The following is an 18,259-nucleotide window of genomic DNA, read 5'->3' as shown; positions in this document are numbered from 1 at the left end:
TGATTTTCTTGCCGTTTTGTTTCGAGCGAAAAAGTGCATCGAGGTTAACGGCGTTAAGAAAGCATCAAAAACACCTTGAGAATCCGCTTTCGATCTTTTTTGTCCTGTGTGTGCTAACGGACACCCACGGACGTCCTGTGTGTGCTGACGGACACCCACGGACGTCATGTGTGTACTAAACAGACAGCCCACGTGGGCCAAAATTACCTGAACAGTCCACGGGAAGGCCACCGTGATGAGTCCAAGGATCAGCATGCTGATATGTGTACTGATGGACAGCCACAGACGTCCTGTGTGTGCTGATGGACAGCCACGGACGTCCTGTGTGTTCTGGCGGACACCCACGGACGTCCTGTGTGTACTGAAAAGACAGCCCACGTGGGCCAAAAACACCCGAACAGTCCACAAGAAGGGTCAGCGTGTTGAGTCCAAGGACCAACATGCTGATATGTGTACTGATAGACAGCCACGGACGTCTTGTGTGTGCTGACTGACACACACGGACACACAAGGACAGCCACGGACGTCATGTGTGTGTTGACGGACAGACATGGACCGCCACGGACGTCATGTGTGTGCTGGCGGACACCCACGAACGTCCTGTGTGTGCTGGCGGCCACCCACGGACGTCCTGTGTGTACTGAACAGACTGCCCATGTGGGCCAAAATCACCCGAACAGTCCACGGGAAGGGTCAGCGTGCTGAGTCCAAGGACCAACGTGCTGATATGTGTACTGATGGACAGCCACAGACGTCCTATGTGTGCTGACGGACACACACGGACACACATGGACATACAAAGACACACACGGACAGCCACAGACGTCATGTGTGTGCTGACGGACACCCACGGACGCCCTTTGTGTGCTGACGGACACCCACGGACGTCCTGTGTGTACAGAACAGACAGCCCACATGGGCCAAAATCACCCGAACAGTCCACCACGGGAAGGGCCAGCGTGCTGAGTCCAAGGACCAGCGTGCTGATATGTGTACTGATGGACAGCCACGGACGTCCTGTGTGTGCTGACGGACACACACGGACACACACGGACAGCCACGGACGTCCTGTGTGAGCTGACGGACACACACAGACAGCCACGCACATCTTGTGTGTGCTGACGGACAGCCACGGACAGCCACGGACGTCCTGTGTGTGCTGGGGGACACCCACGGACGTCCTGTGTGTACTGAACAGACAGCCCACGTGGACCAAAATCACCCGAACAGTCCATGGAAAGGGTCAGCGTGCTGAGTCGAAGGACCAACGTGCTGATATGTGTACTGATGGACAGCCACGGACGTCCCGTGTGTCCTGACGGACACACACGGACAGCCACAGACGTCTTGTGTGTGCTGACGGACAGCCACGGACAGCCACGGACGTCCTGTGTGTGCTGACGGACAGCCACGGACGTCCTGTGTGTGCTGGCGGACACCCACAGACGTCCAGTGTGTACTGAACAGACAGCCCACGTGGGCCAAAATCACCCGAACTGTCCATGGGAAAGGGCCAGCATGCTGAGTCCAAGGACCAGCATGCTGATATGTGTACTGATGGACAGCCACGGACGTCCTGTGTGTGCTGACGGACACACACGGACACACACAGACAGCCACAGACTTCCTGTGTGTGCTGATGGACAGCCACAGATGTCCTGTGTGTGCTGGCGGACACCCGTGGACGTACTGTGTGTACTGAACAGACAGCCCACATGGGCGAAAATCACCCGAACAGTCCACGGGAAGGTCCAGCGTGCTGAGTACAAGGACCAACGTGCTGATATGTGTACTGATGGACAGCCACGGACATCTTATGTGTGCTGACGGACACACACGGACAGCCACGGACGTCCTGTGTGCGCTGACGGACAGCCACGAAGAGCCACGGACGTCCCGTGTGTGCTGGCGGACACCCACAGACGTCCTGTGTGTACTGAGTAGACAGCCCACGTGGGCCAAAATCACCCGAACAGTCCACGGGAAGGGTCAGCGTGCTGAGTCCAAGGACCAATGTGCGGATATGTGTACTGATAGACAGCCACGGACGTCATGTGTGTGCTGACAGACACACACGGACACACACAGACAGCCACAAACGTCCTGTATGTGCTGACGGACAGCCACAGACAGCCACGGACGTCCTGTGTGTGTTGGTGGACACCCACGGACGTCCTGTGTGTACTGAACAGACAGCCCACGTGGAATAAAATCACCCGAACAGTCCACGGGAAGGGTCAGCGTGCTGAGTCAAAGGACCAACGTGCTGATATGTGTACTGATGGACAGCCACAGACGTCATGTGTGTCCTGATGGACACACACGAACAGCCACGGACGTCCTGTGTGTGCTGACGGACAGCCACAGACGTCCTGTGTGTGCTGACGGACAGCCACGGACGTCCTGTCTGTGCTGGCGGACACCCACAGACGTCCTGTGTGTACTGAACAGACAGCCCACATGCGCCAATATCACCCGAACAGTCCACGGGAAGGGTCAGCGTGCAGAGTCCGAGGACCACCGTGCTGATATGTGTACTGATGGGCAGCCACGGACGTCATGTGGTGCTTACGGACACACAAGGACACACACGGACAGACACGGACGTCCTGTGTGTGCTGGCGGACACCCACGGACGTCATGTGTGTATTGAACAGACAGTCCACGTAGGCCAAAATCACCCAAACAGTCCACGGGAAGGGCCAGCATGCTGAGTCCAAGGACCGATGATGTGGTCATCAGATCAGCAACTGAACCGGAGGTCAACCCAAAGCCCCACTCAACCAGCGAAGGCGCAAATCAGGACATACGTGTACTAAAAATGCCATATCCTACAAACCAGGAGGGTTTTAATCACGAGGCTAATTGTTATGGATTTTACACTCAAGAATGAGTCCAGGCCAATTGGAATTGGGTCAAAATATTCAGGGAGAAAGAAGTTATGAATTTTACAACTCGGAGGTTTCTCAGCCCGTCCATCTGCGAGTATCCGACTTTAGAAGGAGATTTAAGCTCAGGTAAGGAGCGGCCTGAAGCAAAGCCCATCATAGGAGTCAAGAGGAGTTTATCAGCTTTCCAGAAAGCCCAAGATCAGGAGAAATGGCCACGGAATTATGAAGTTATGATCCAATCTCCAAAACCGGTCAAACCAGTTCTACACTTGCCTCAATTGGAAGCTAACCGGTTCAATCATCTTCAAACCAGACATTGGCGATCAGGAGATAATTTCAACCAATCAGGAGGTATTCCAGAAGTCCTTAGCTGCATCAGAACCCAGGAGATCAGTCGGTTCAATGGAGAATCACTTAAATCCAACCGGAGCTATTTAAGGAAAGATTGGACAATCTTTCGGTTTGATCCATTCCAAGCAATTCCAATCCAACCAGGAGAACCAGACGACGTCCAGACTAAACCATGACATCCAGGAGACATTATACAAGAGCCAGAAGAGTTCTACAACTTCATCCCATGCACTAGCCCACATAGGAATAAGAAGATCTCCATTATCACCAAACTGCCTTATTTGGAGTCTCTTGCATTCAAACTCCAACAGCTCTTTTTCTACCAAGGCAAGGACGAGATCAGCATCTACGAAGCATTCAAGAAGGTCCCAAGAAAGCTCTTTTATCCCCTTAAACCGTACAGATTCAAGCAAATCAAATTTCTTCACTTGGAGCCAAAATCCCATAAAAGGTTCCAACGGCTAGTTTCCGATTTTGTTACTTTGCTTGATTTGTTTCCTATTCTATTTGTTTTAGAACGTTAGGACCTTTGTCTCTGAGCCTTATATAAGCTCCTAGACGTCGATTGTAAAGAGCACCCTTAATCACCAAGTTAATAGAAAGTTTATTCTGTTTTATCAAAGTTGTTCTTTGCATAAAATATCGGTCTTTAGGATTTAAAGAGAGATTCTTTGTTGTCTTATTGATTTCGTGAGTCTAGTTTGTTTGTGCAAATAAAACAAGCTCAGTACAAAGATTGAGAGAGTCAATCACTTCGATCCATCATTCCATCAGATTGAGAGATTCAATCAAACCTTCCTCCGCAAATCCACTTCAGTTCATCTTCTAATCAAGCTGAGAGTGATACACATCCAGCAGCTTGATTCCGCCATATCTATCCCTTTCTTTTGTTTATTGTTCTTGTTTTATTCATATCATAAACCTCATATCATTTAATTCCCTTTGTTTCAGGTTATCAAGTCATAATCCGGCCATATCGACCAATCGGCCACATCTCTGGTCGATCCGATTTAAGCTTGGTTCCACCATTCTAACCAATTCGTGGGTTACCCTCCCCTGTGCCTACAACATTTTGGTATCAGAGCTTAAGCTCCTGACTCAGGTTATATCTATCCTTGCATCTCATACTTTTTTGCATTTGTTTTTCCATTCATAAACCGAAAATCCATAAAAACGGTTTCTTTTTATTTCAAGTTTTGTTTCTGCATATTTTTGTTCTTGCTGTTCATCATAATTTAAAGCCACGAATAAGAAAAGAAAAAGTTTTGTTTGATTCATTTAAAAAATCGAAAATCCCAAAAGAAAGTGTTTGCATTCATTAGTTTCCATAAAAGAAAATCCCATAAAAATTTCTGTTTTGAATTTGATTCCTTTTCATTTGCATTCATAAATTCAAAAGCAAAAAGAAATCATCCTAGTTATTGTTTCATATCATTTCTACTTGTCCATTTCGTGATTGCATTAGAAAAGAAAAAGAAAATATTTTTAAGCTTTAGTTTATATCATTTGCATATTTAATTGTTGCATTTCATCCAAAGAAAACTAAAAAAAAAAAATTCAGCATTAGTTTGCTTTCCATATTTTCTTTTCATTTGTGTTAATTGTCATTTATTATTGTTTCATTTCGAGATTTGCATTAAAAAAAACAAAAGAAGTCAGTTTGCATAATTTAATTCATTTCGGTTCAACATTGCATATTTTCTCGGTTTAGTTTTAACTAGCTTGCATTTTGGTTCTTATTCTGATCCGACCATAAATTCCCTATTCTTCACTTGATCTTTGTGATTGCTTGCAGGAAGAAATGGGAGAATTAGCACAAAGCCAAGCCTTATTGGCCTCTCAAAAACAGCTATTGGCTGCTATGAAGGGTGTACAAGATCAGATTTCTCAGCTGGAGAAAAGAAACAAGGCACAAGGCCAACGACCACAGCAAGGAGAAAGAAGATTTGGAGATGCACTAGATGATGGCTATGTTGAGCCCAAGCCACCAGATCCTTCATGGATCACCAAACACCAAACTTCTTATACTCATGAATACTCAAATAATTCTTATCATGATTATAACTCTATTGATGATGTTAATATTTATTCTTTTTCAGGAAGCAGTTGGTCAAGTGAGTATCTAACATGGGAAAGAACCATGGATGATTGCTTTACATACTATGGCGTGCCAAAGAAGGAGAGGCTAGCTAATGCCATCAAGCAACTTTCCGGAAAAGCTTACTCATGGTTGAAAAGAGTAGATAAGACACATGGTAAAAGTCCAGAAGAGGTTGTCACCAACTAGGAAGATCTTAAAGATGTCATGATCAGGAAATATGTGTCATCACGTCCCTCACCAGAAGTCAGAGAAAGATACCCAAGAAGGTTTTCAAGCCATGGGTATAAAGAGGCAAAGAGAAGAGTACCAAAAGAAGGCCATAGAAGCTTGTTCCATCAAGACCAGATTCGGCCAGACAAGAGGTCCACCGTTTTCTATGATCAATACCAACCTTATGAGGTCCCAAAGTCCATGGAGAAGAACCTTTTCAGCCCAGACACATTGGCTAGATACAAAGAAAAATCAGACAAACCAATTCTTCAAGGAAAGGCCAAGGTAAGTCCTATACTTGATAAATTTGTTTATAAATCATCTCCCACTGGTATGAGTCACTTGTCTTTGTCCAAGAATGTTAAGACAGGTCCTGAGGTCCAGAAAGACACGAATTCAACATCCTTGTTGGAATCAAAAGCTGTCCATGACTTAAGGAATAAAGAGATTCCAAGTCCAAAGAAAGAAGAGACAACAAGCCAATGTAAGTCTTCTAACTCTAAAAGTTTAAAAGATCAGACATGTTATAGATGTCATAAAAGTGGACACTTTGCTGTAGTTTGTCCAAGTAAACAAATATTGATAGAGACATCACTAGAAAAGAAAACAGATTTATCTATGAAAAGTGATAGTTTTATTCAATCTGATTTATTGGTTCCAAATTATTGTATAATGCACTTGTCTTTGTCAAAGGGTGTTGTAACAGGACTTAAGGAGCAAGAATTTAAAGAAGAAGAACCACCAGGCGTGACTCTTGTGATGGACCAGAAGATTGTTTAAGAGACAATGCAGTCCATATTGCTTAAAGAAGCAAAACCAAAACAATACCAAGGTAAGGCTTTAGAATCTCAAAAGAGAATGAAAGCTGACTTGCTCTATCTTGGTGCAGATTATACAGTTTCATGGTCGAAAACTTGTCAAGAGGGAGGGGATGATGTGGTCATCAGATCAGCAACTGAACCAGAGGTCAACCCAAAGCCCTACTCAACCAGCCATGGCGCAAATTAGGACATATGTGCACTAAAAATGCCATATCTTACAAACCAGGAGGGTTTAAATCACGAGGCTAATTTTTATGGATTCTAAACTCAAGAAGGATTCCAGGCCAATTGGAATTGGGTCAAAATATTCACGGAGAAAGAAGTTATGAATTTTACAACTCGGAGGTTTCTCAGCCCATCCATCTGCGAGTATCCGACTTTAGAAGGAGATTTAAGCTCATGTAAGGAGCGACCTGAAACAAAGCCCATCATAGGAGTCAAGAGAAGTTTATCAGCTTTCCAGAAAGCCCAAGATCAGGAGAAATGGCCACGGAATTATGAAGTTATGATCCAATCTCCAAAACCGGTCAAACCAATTCTACACTTGCCTCAATTGGAAGCTAACCGGTTCAATCATCTTCAAACCAGACATTGGCGATCAGGAGATCATTTCAACCAATCCGGAGGTATTCCAGAAGTCCTTAGCTGCACCAGAACCCAGGAGATCAGTCGGTTCAATGGAGAATCACTTAAATCCAACCGGAGCTATTTATGGAAAGATTGGACAATCTTTGGGTTTGATCCATTCCAAGCAATTCCAATCCAACCATGTTGTGGTCACGAAATCCATAGTTCAATCAGAGTCTCACCAAACCGTCCAAACCGGCCATCTAGAAGGTACCATCGACCGAGGTTCAGTGAAAGGCGTATATCTCCACAACCAGAAGGACTTTCAACATGAAACCAAATTTATTGGATTTTACACTCAAGAAGGAGTCCAGCCCAATTGGAATCGAGCCAAAATATTTACGGAGCAAGAAGGTATGAATTTTACAAGTCAGAAGTTTTCCAGCCCGTTCATCTGCGAGTACCCGACTTTAGAAGGAGATTCCAGCACAAAGAAGGAGCGGCCTGAACCAAAGCCCATCATAGGATTCAAGAGGGATCTCTCAGGTTTCCAGAAAGCCCAAGATCAGGAGAAATGGCCCCAGAATTATAAAATTATGATCCAATCTCCAAAACCGGTTAAACCAGTTCTACACTTGCCTCAATTGGAAGCTAACCGGTTCAATCAGTTTCAAAACAGACATTGGCGACCAGGAGATCTATTTATGCATTCAGGAAGTCCATCCAATGGTCCAGAAGAGTCAGACAAGTTCATTCCATGCATCAGCCCATATAGGATGAGGAGGATCCTCATTAACCCCAACTTGCCTTATTTGGAGCTTCTTGCCTCAGAACCCTCCAAACCATCAAGAAGGTTCCCAGGAAGCTTAGTTATCCCCTCAAACCGTCCAGATACAATGAGAACACCATCTACATTCATTTGGCCAAGATTCTCATCATAAAGCCTCCAACGGCTAGTTTTCATGGAGCCATCAATTCCTTTGCTTCCAAGTTTATTATTTCGATTTTATTTCTTTCCTTATGTCATTTTTATGACTGTTAGAGGGTCCTTGGTCGAGCGTATAAAGCTCTAGTCTTTGTTTCATTGTAAATTACCCATCTTTGAAAGTATTATGAATTATTCAGTTTTTCTAGTTTTGTCAAAACTATTGTTCTAAGTCTTTTGAGTGTGTGAGAAACAACTCTGGAGCAACTTGACTTATCAAAGCCTCCTTTCACAGAGCTTTTTGGCGTCCATCATCCCATCTCCATCCATTAATCGATCTTGAGAGTGATACACATCCAGCAAGACCGGTTCCATCTTCATTCATCTCCCATCCATTGATCCTTGTTGAGAGTGATTCACATCCAGCAACAAAGATCCCATCTCCATCAATCTATCCCTTTTCTATTTGTTTTTATTCATATTATCATTTTGATTCATATTCATATTTGTTTCTGTTTGCATTATAAAACTCTAAAAACTCATAAAAATCGGTTCTTTTTGTTTTCAAGTTTAAACCTTGGTTCCACCATTCAACCCATTTGTGGGTTAGCCCCCCTGTGCCTACAACATTTTGGTATCAGAGCTTAAGCTCCTGACTCAGGTGATATCTATCCTTGCATCGCATACTTGCTTGCATTTGTTTTTTCCATTCATAAACCGAAAATCCATAAAACTGTTTCTTTTTGTTTCAAGTTTTGTTCCTGCATATTTTTGTTCTTGCTGTTCATCATACTTTAAAGCAACGAAAAAGAAAAGAAAAAGTTTTGTTTGATTCATTTAAAATTGAAAATCCCAAAAGAAAAGTGTTTGCATTCATTAGTTTCCATAAAAGAAAATCCCATAAAAAGTGTTGTTTTGAATTTGATTCCTTTTCATTTGCATCCATAAATTTAAAAGCCAAAAGAAATCATCCTAGTTATTGTTTCATATCATATTAGTTGGTTCATTTCGTGATTGCATCAGAAAAGAAAAATAAAATATTTTCAAGCTAAGTTTATAACTTTTGCATAAGTGGTTTAATTAATGGGAAAATTGCCAAAACAGAATAAAAAAAACAGAATGGTTGTCCCTATGGTATAAATTCAACTTTGTCCATTTTATCTCCCTTTTACCCTTTATTTCTGAAACTTAATAAAATAAATAGTTTTATGAATCAAAAAAATTATTAAAATTATAAACTATTAATGGAACACCAATATACACAAGGACATATTTTTTATTTTTTCAAAAACTTGATAAATAGAATTTCCAATTTGCGTTCTACTAAAAGTAGAATTCATCTTCTACGGAAATTGGGTTAGTAGAATGCAAAATCCAGAATAAACATGTACATCTACTTGTTTTGGAACATAAAAACTACTTTTGATTCAATATCTAAATATGGGGAATGCGAATTCTACTAATTGTAAAGATATCTATGTTTCTGAAAAATGCAGTTTCTACTTTTAACAAGTATTCTAACATTTATCGAACGTGAAATCTGAGAACTACACAAACGTCTAAAGAAGGTAGAAATTACATTCTATATTATTTTCATGGTTCTACGCATTGTATAAGGTGTCTTCTACTAATAAAATCACCTGTTTTTGGATAATTACATACAAATAATCTATAATCAAAGAAGTTTTTACTAAGATAGATACATTCAATAATTACAAACAGATAATCTATAGTAAATATAGTATTATCTAAATTAGTTTAGTCAAATATAAATATTTAGAGGATACAACTTTCAATAAATAATTTTTTTATTAATAACATTTCATATAAAGCAATTTTTAAATATTAAAAATTCTAATATGGTTTTAAATTTAGAAATAAATAAATAAAAAGTAACTGATAAATATATTCTCAGTCCAATTTAATACAATTTCGATTTTTATACATTTGTAGAGGGGGTTTGAATCGGACTATCTTCTTTCCGGCAAAGTTTGTAGGAACCTAAAAGCATGTAAATGTAAATAAACTATATGTCTAAGAATATCATTAAATAGTTTTAAAATACAAAAATAAAATTCAAAACCCGCGCGGGTGCGCGGGTCAAAATCTAGTTCTATATTATTTTCATGGTTCTACGCATTGTATAAGGTGTCTTCTACTAATAAAATCACCTGTTTTTGGCGAAAATAAAGGAAAGTCAGTTAACAAAATATTCTAAAAATATTCTAACTTCCTAAAATGGTTATGATCGATTTTCTTTGTCAATTTAAAAAAAAAAAAACGATTTTGCCTTTCTTGTTCATGAATCTATGATTTTTTCATAGTTTCTCTTTTGATTTTCAGAAACTTTTGTTCTAGATTAGATGCATATCTATACAACATGTGGTCTTTGGGAGTTAGGTGCAACTACGGGATGGATTTTTTCGGCTGATGGCAAAGGGGGTAGGCTACTGTTAGTGGAATCAAATTGTACTTTAGATGAATTAAAAAGGATGGTTTTGGAGGATTTTGGTATGGAAGAAGAAATCATAGCCGATTTGGAGTTAAGTTATCTACCTGCTGAGTTGATCAATACTTCAGGATGTCCACCTGTGATCATTGCAAACGATCGTCAGCTTCATAATTTTGTTCGATTTGTTCAAAAGAGTGCTTCTACTCGATTGTGTGTCACATGTAAAGCCAAGGCTGAGAATCCGAATAAAGAAGCCTTTGATCTTAACAAACCGCCAGCTGATCCATGTACTCATGAAGAGAAAGAAAACTTGTTTGACAGTGGGGGCGAACCAGCTCCTGTGTATGCTGAGAGGCAGGGGAAGAAGAAGAATGAAAAGCGGAAAGGAGTCGCAGTTGACGAGGATGGGGACTATGATGCTGATACCATGATATCTGAAAAAGAGAACATACATAAAAAGTCAAATTTTTCTCTGCTCCATGTTGTTAAGGTCGGACAATTTTTTAAGAACAAAACTTTGTTGAAGGCGACTTTCAAGATGTGTGCAATGAAGCATAACTTTGACTACCAGGTTATCAAAACGGATAGACAACTTTGGTATGTTAGATGTGCGGATAATGCATGCGATTGGGGTGTTCGAGCAGAGTGTCTGAAGGATTCTACATATTTCATGATCAAGAAGTATGTCGGTAAACATACATGCGCACCTTCAAGCAAAACCAAAGCGGGTAAGACTGCTTCAGCAAAAACTATAGGCAGTCTGATTATGCATAAGTATGTAGGCGTCAAGGAAGGGCCGAAATGTAATGATATCATACAGATTATGCGTAGTGATCATGGATGTGAGATCTCAAAATCTTTAGCATGGGATGCGCGTGAATATGCGATCAGTGCAGTTAGAGGTATTCCAGAGAGAAGTTATGGGAAAATTCCAAAATACTTGCACATGCTGAGAGAGGCTAATCCAGGTACACACTCATCCTATGAGATTGACGGAAATGAGAATTTCCGTTACCTATTTATTGCATTTGCGCAATCAATAAGAGGATTTAACAGAGTCATGAGACGGGTTATTGTGATCGATGGGACATTTTTGAAGAATAAATACAAAGGAGTTTTACTGGTTGCAACTGCTTTAGACGGAAATTCAAATTTGCATCCTATTGCGTTTGGAATAGTCGACTCAGAGAATGAGCGTTCTTGGGAATGGTTTATGAGACAACTTAAGGTTGTCATTGCAGATGATCATGATTTGGCTTTTATTTCAGACAGACATGGGTCTATCGCCAAGGCAATTGAAAACGTGTATCCATCAGCCAGACACGGGATTTGTATTCATCATTTGTTGAATAATGTGGTCACATATTTCCATGGGAAAGGACTTGCTGGGTTGGTTTCAAAGGCATCCAAGGCTTATCGAGTTTCTGAGTTTGAGAAGACATTTGCTACTGTGTGTAATATCAGTCCGGCAATTGGAGATTACCTTAGAGAAGCGGATGTGCAAAAATGGGCTAGATGTCAATTCCCTGGATACAGATACGACATAAGGACAACCAATCCTGCTGAATCTATCAACTCTGCTTTGCGTTCACCGAGAGAGTATCCAGTCATCCCTTTGTTAGACAGTATCAGGGAAATGTTGACACGGTGGTTTTATGAGCGTAAGAAACTGAGTTCAAACCATAAACATCCTCTGACCAAAGATGTAGAGAAGAAGATAGACAGGAGAATCGGGAAAGGCTCCACATTTGTAGTTTACCCTGTCAGTGCTGGTCGATTGCTTGTTAGAGGTGATAAATTCGACTGCTTAGTTGGAACTCAGTAAGAAGTCGTAGGAGTGAAGACCCCAATGGAACGCATAGGAGAACCCCTCGAAAATGTAGCTGTTCTTCGTACCCAACTTCTTCCTAACCTTCTCAATGGAACTCAGTAAGAAGTCGTAGGAGTGAAGACCCCAATGGAAGTTCTGAAGCTTCTCAAGATCCATCACCAGCTTGATGTACATATGAGGGATGTTCACCTTCTCATCTCTCCCCATCACCACACCCATTATCACACACAAGTAGATCAACCTCATCCTATCACGCCGAGACCAGCTGTGAACTTCTTGTAGATGCACCTTTTTGATCGACTGCAAGGTGATCTTACCACCTGTCCTTAGTAGTTCACTCCAAAATCCGCCATCACTTTTCCATTTAACTACGTCACAGCTACTTTCCCGCGAGATCTTGAGGCCTGTCACAGCGTGGTACTCCTGAAGCGAAAACCGGAGAGGCTTCCTCGCAAATACAAACCACTTCTCATGCATCTTCGAGGTAATCAGCTGCTTACACAAGAAGCTATCCACCAATTTCCCCGAAAACTTGAGGTTATTTTCCGTAATCGCCATGATATGTTTGAAAACAGGATCTATCTTGACATCATCGTACTCCGCAGGAATAGCTTTCTTCAGATCTCTGATAAGTTCCATGCGGCAGCAGTTATTGATCTTCTTCACCTGAGGTTCTAAACCCTCTGCATACACTCGCTTAGGTAGCTCTAACTCCATATCTAGAAAAGACAAAAAAATTGATTCTAGTTAAAGACTGAAATTGATTGAAGCAGAGACAAACACAAGAAATCTGTTAATCAAAGTAAGCCAATTCACAATCAATAAACCAGCCCATGATAAACGAAATCAATTCACAAAAGAAATCAGTTAATCAAAGTAAGCCAATTCACAATCGAAATCTGTTCATATAATCAGTTAACAACACTTAAAATCCTAAGAAACGAACATAAAAAGAGTAACCCAAATGAAGAACTCAAACACAGAGAAATGCAATAAAGAACCGGATAAAGAAAGAGAGAAATGCTAGCTTCAAACCCGAATGAAGAACTCAAACCGCTTGACATATGAAGTATCGAGAACATACCTTATGTTCTAGCAATGTCGGAGAAAGAGAGAGGCGGGGAGGTTGAAGCCAAACTCGATTTCACCAATGACCAAGAGAAGTTCCGAAATCGCCTTTGTTTGTCGAGATATCCAGAGATCCATAGAAAAGTATTAGAACAAGAAGGAGAAAGGAACAAACTTTATGACTGAAATTGGATGGAGAACGTTGGTGTTTACCTTCAATATGTAGGAGAAGACAAAGGATTCCACCGGTAGGAGAAGAGAAACGGGTTCCACCGGTGGCGTCTGCACTCGCCGTTGATTTCACCGGAGAAGACGCAATCGCCTTCGTCGTCGCCGTAGAGAGAGGCGGAGAAATTGTTTTAATTATTAGGGTTACGGAAAAAAAAACAGAATGGTTTTAATCCCTTTGTTTTTCTTTTTTATTCGACAACCATTTAAACAAATTGATTTTCATATTTTTTAAATACAATTAATCATTTATAATGGGATTAGTTTAAGGTTAGTTTTGGTATTATGAAGAAAGTTATACTATAGAGACAACTTTAGATTGAATTTATACCATAGGGACAACCATTCTGTTTTTTTATTCTGTTTTGGCAATTTTCCCATTAATTGTTTGCATCAAAGAAAATTTTTTTAAAAAAAACAAATATTAGGATTAATTTGCTTTCCATATTTTCTTTTCATTTGTCTTTATTATCATATCATATTGATTCATTTCGTGTTTGCATTGAGAAAACCAAAAGAAAAATAATTTTTGCATACTTTATTTCATTTCGGTTCGTAATTGCATATTTTCTCGGTTTAGTTTAAATTGCATTGTGCACTTGATTTATTTTGGTTCGACCAGACCTTCCCATTTCTTCACTTGATCTTTGAGAGTGTTTTGAGGAAGCCATGGTAGGAGAAACACACGGCCAATGTCAGATGGCCAAACAGAACCAACATTTGACAGCTTTGCAAGAGGTTGATCTGATTGCACAGCTGAGGAAAAGAAAGAAGGCACAAGGCCAACGTCCACAGCCAGGAGAAAGGAGATTTGGAGATGCTCCAGAGGCTGTCTATGTCGAGCCCAAGCCACCAGATCCTTCAAGGATCAATCAAACCCCAACTTCTCAAACCCACAAACATCATGTTGTTAATTCTCAATTTAATTATAACTCTTTTGCTGATAAAATTAAACTCTTTACATTTTCAGGAAAAAGAGGTTATCTAATATGGGAGAGGAACCTTGATGAATGATTTCACTACAACAACATCTTGAAGGAAGAGAGGCTTGCTTATGCCATTGAACAACTTAGAGATGATGCCTTTGAATGGTGGGTACAAGAAGAAGGTGATAGATGGTTTTACAAAGAGCCAACTATCAAAACAGGGAGAGCTCTTAAGGAAGTCATGAGATATGAGTTTGCACCAAAGATTACAGGTTCTTAAATCCAGGAACTATATCCAAGGAGGTATCCAACTCATGGTTCCAAAGAAGCAAGAAAAGATGTACCAAAAGAAGGTAATAGAAGCTTGATCCATCAAGACCAGATTCGGCCAAACCAGAAGCCCACGGTTTTCTATGATCAAAACCAAGCTATTGAGGTCCCAAAGACCATGGAGGAGAAGAAGTTTGTCAGCCAAGACACATTGGCCAGACACAAAGAAAAACCAGACCAACTGATTTTTCAAGAAAAGGCCAAGGTAAGTCCTATACTTGATAAATTTGTTTGTAAATCATCTCCCACTGGTATGAGTCACTTGTCTTTGTCCAATGATGATAAGACAGGTCCTGAAGTCGAGAAAGACACGATCTCAAAGTCCTTGTTAGATTTAAAAGTTGTTCATGATTTAAGTCCAAGGAATGATGAGATTTTAAACCCAAAGAAAGAAGAGGCATCAAGCCAAGGTAAGTCTTCTAAATTTAAAGATTTAAAAGATCAGACATGTTCTAGATGTCATAAACGAGGACACTTTGCTGTAGTTTGCCCTACTAAGAAAGCATTGATAGAAACATCACTAGAAGAGAAAACAGAATTATCTATGAAAAGTGATAGTTTTATTCAATATGATTTATTGGTTCCACCATTCAACCCATTTGTGGGTTAGCCCCCCTGTGCCTACAACATTTTGGTATCAGAGCTTAAGCTCCTGACTCAGGTGATATCTATCCTTTGCATCGCATACTTGCTTGCATTTGTTTTTCCATTCATAAACCGAAAATCCATAAAACTGTTTCTTTTTGTTTCAAGTTTTGTTCCTGCATATTTTTGTTCTTGCTGTTCATCATACTTTAAAGCAACGAAAAAGAAAGAAAAAGTTTTGTTTGATTCATTTAAAATTGAAAATCCCAAAAGAAAGTGTTTGCATTCATTAGTTTCCATAAAAGAAAATCCCATAAAAAGTGCTGTTTTGAATTTGATTCCTTTTCATTTGCATCCATAATTTAAAAGCCAAAAGAAATCATCCTAGTTATGGTTTCATATCATATTAGTTGGTTCATTTCGTGATTGCATCAGAAAAGAAAAATAAAATATTTTCAAGCTTAGTTTATAACTTTTGCATAAGTGGTAATTAATGGAAAAATTGCCAAAACAGAATAAAAAAACAGAATGGTTGTCCCTATGGTATAAATTCAACTTTGTCCATTTTATCTCCCTTTTACCCTTTATTTCTGAAACTTAATAAAATAAATAGTTTTATGAATCAAAAAAATTATTAAAATTATAAACTATTAAGGACACCAATATACACAAGGACATATTTTTTATTTTTTTCAAAAACTTGATAAATAGAATTTCCAATTTGCGTTCTACTAAAAGTAGAATTCATCTTCTACGGAAATTGGGTTAGTAGAATGCAAAATCCAGAATAAACATGTACATCTACTTGTTTTGGAACATAAAAACTACTTTTGATTCAATATCTAAATATGGGGAATGCGAATTCTACTAATTGTAAAGATATCTATGTTTCTGAAAATGCAGTTTCTACTTTTAACAAGTATTCTAACATTTATCGAACGTGAAATCTGAGAACTACACAAACGTCTAAAGAAGGTAGAAATTACATCTATATTATTAAAACTGAAGTACCTTTTAGTACTGTTTGGAAACATGGATAAAACATAAATGAGAATTATTTAGAAACAAGGATAAAACATAAATGAGAATTGTTTGGAAACATGGATAGCAGATTAATTACTTTTTTTTTATTTACACATTTAGTCATTGCATTTATTATAAATTATATATTTTCTTTTTGTATTTTTTATTTATAGATTCTGCCACTACATTTAAAAATAATTTAAATTAATTAATTACAATGGTTGTTGTTTCTTTATAGTGAAAAAAAAAACTAAAATATATAGTATATCTTATATAAAAGAATTTTAAATATAGTATTACTTTATTTAGTTTAGTCAAATATAAAAATTTCGAGAGTTCAATTTTCAAGAAAATAAAATATCATAAAATTAATAATAATTCATAGAAAACTAAAGCAAAAATTAAATTTTAGGCATGTTTTCCTTAACAGAAAAACAACAGGTCAATATATGAATTATACAATTAAATCAAATTACATTAAGTTATAAAAAATGATATAATATTATGTACAAATAAAAAAATTATTATCAAACATCTCTATTATAAGATAATATATTTTATTCTATTTTTTAACGGATTTATTATGATATTACAATTATGATATGAGAAAGATTACATAGACGATTCTACTCTATATGTACACTACAAAACACAAAAAATATATATTGGAATTTTTTAATCAAACCAATGATTTATGATTTTCTGTTAAACACAAATTAAATCAAACCCCGCACGCGGGAGTGCGGGTCAGTTCTAGTCTATCTTATTAAAACTCAGTACAAAAGGGTTTGTTTGGAAACTTTGATATCTATGTTAAAAGAGGATTGTTTTGGAATCTTGGATTGTAGTGTTAAAAAGAGATTTAGCCAATACATACCTGTATTTTTTAAGTCCATCGACTAAATTAAAGTTTTTGGGTGTAAATTTATCATTCTTATCTCCTATAGCCCAACTATTAAAAAAAAATAAATCCCCCAAAAAATCGACTCCCTCTAACAAATCAAATATTACCCTTTTTTTTTTCTTTTTCTTCATCATTTTTTCCCCACGTAAACTGCCACAATAAAATAATTGATTGATTAGCAAGATATTCTAAAATCACAAATTAAATGTAACTTCGCTCTAATTTGTTCCCCATCTTTTACGGAAAAAAAGTTTATAGTATCTAGCATTGAATAAGAATATACGACTGTGTAAATAAAAGAAGAGAAAATATTGGGTCATTATACCTATCCTCACCATAAATACCGATTAACCTAGATTACTTCACCCATCTATATATATTGACACTACCATTATAGACTTCCTATCCACCTCTTACGGCAGACATGTCAAATGAAAAAAAAATGCGTCTTATTAAAGATCTCAAACCTTACCGAGAGGAATGGCGTCTAACTCTCAAACTGAATCATTCTTGGAAACAATTCACCAGTTTTGGAGGAGATTTTCAATGGAAAGCTGGGACCAAATTTCTCATTGGTATGTGAAAGATGACACTGAGACATGCAAATTAACGCTTCTCGACCTGTAGCTACACACTTATTGGTAGCAAGGCTGTTGAAACTCTGGGATGGTTCATTGGATGAGGTAATTTTACTTTTACATTTAATATATATTGCTAATAGTTGAATGTATTAACCAGCTAAATTTGCTTTTATGTGTAACAGATGAAGACCCAAATACATCCAATCCTGTTCAAGACTTGACTGGTAAATATTTTTGTTTTGATTTAGCCATAACCAGTGACAATGTAACAAACGGATCTGACACTTTTAAAGTCTCTGAGGTATGGTCTGGAGAGCTATATTCAGGAGAATCGAAGCAATCTCAGAACCAGTTTCATTAATGAGACATGTCGTCAACTCTATCTGGTGGAGATGTAAGTGATAGAACCCTCCCTATGTTATCTATTGTACTACTTTATGAAGCATGGCGGCTTACATTAATATT

At 38.8% G+C, this 18,259-nt stretch overlaps 2 protein-coding genes across 2 annotated transcripts; both read left to right on the top strand.

Moving 5' to 3' along the window:
* Positions 1-10,358: 10,358 nt before the first annotated feature.
* LOC108870169 lies at positions 10,359-12,112 on the top strand. The gene is made up of 2 exons (XM_033283434.1): positions 10,359-12,023; positions 12,107-12,112. The coding sequence occupies exons 1-2, from the start codon at positions 10,359-10,361 to the stop codon at positions 12,110-12,112; spliced, it is 1,671 nt and encodes a 556-aa protein (XP_033139325.1).
* Positions 12,113-14,114: 2,002 nt separating this feature from the next.
* On the top strand, positions 14,115-14,643 carry LOC117130721 (the record flags this gene model as incomplete). Its single annotated transcript, XM_033283435.1, has 3 exons — positions 14,115-14,351; positions 14,416-14,424; positions 14,484-14,643. Coding segments are annotated over exons 1-3 (406 nt in total), but the record flags the coding sequence as incomplete, so codon positions are not given.
* Between the last annotated feature and the right edge of the window lie 3,616 nt (positions 14,644-18,259).

This window comes from Brassica rapa, unplaced genomic scaffold (genome assembly GCF_000309985.2).
Source record: "Brassica rapa cultivar Chiifu-401-42 unplaced genomic scaffold, CAAS_Brap_v3.01 Scaffold0678, whole genome shotgun sequence".
NCBI lineage: Eukaryota > Viridiplantae > Streptophyta > Magnoliopsida > Brassicales > Brassicaceae > Brassica > Brassica rapa.
Note: the sequence above shows the minus strand (reverse complement) of the source record. Positions and strands in the feature narration are given on the sequence as shown.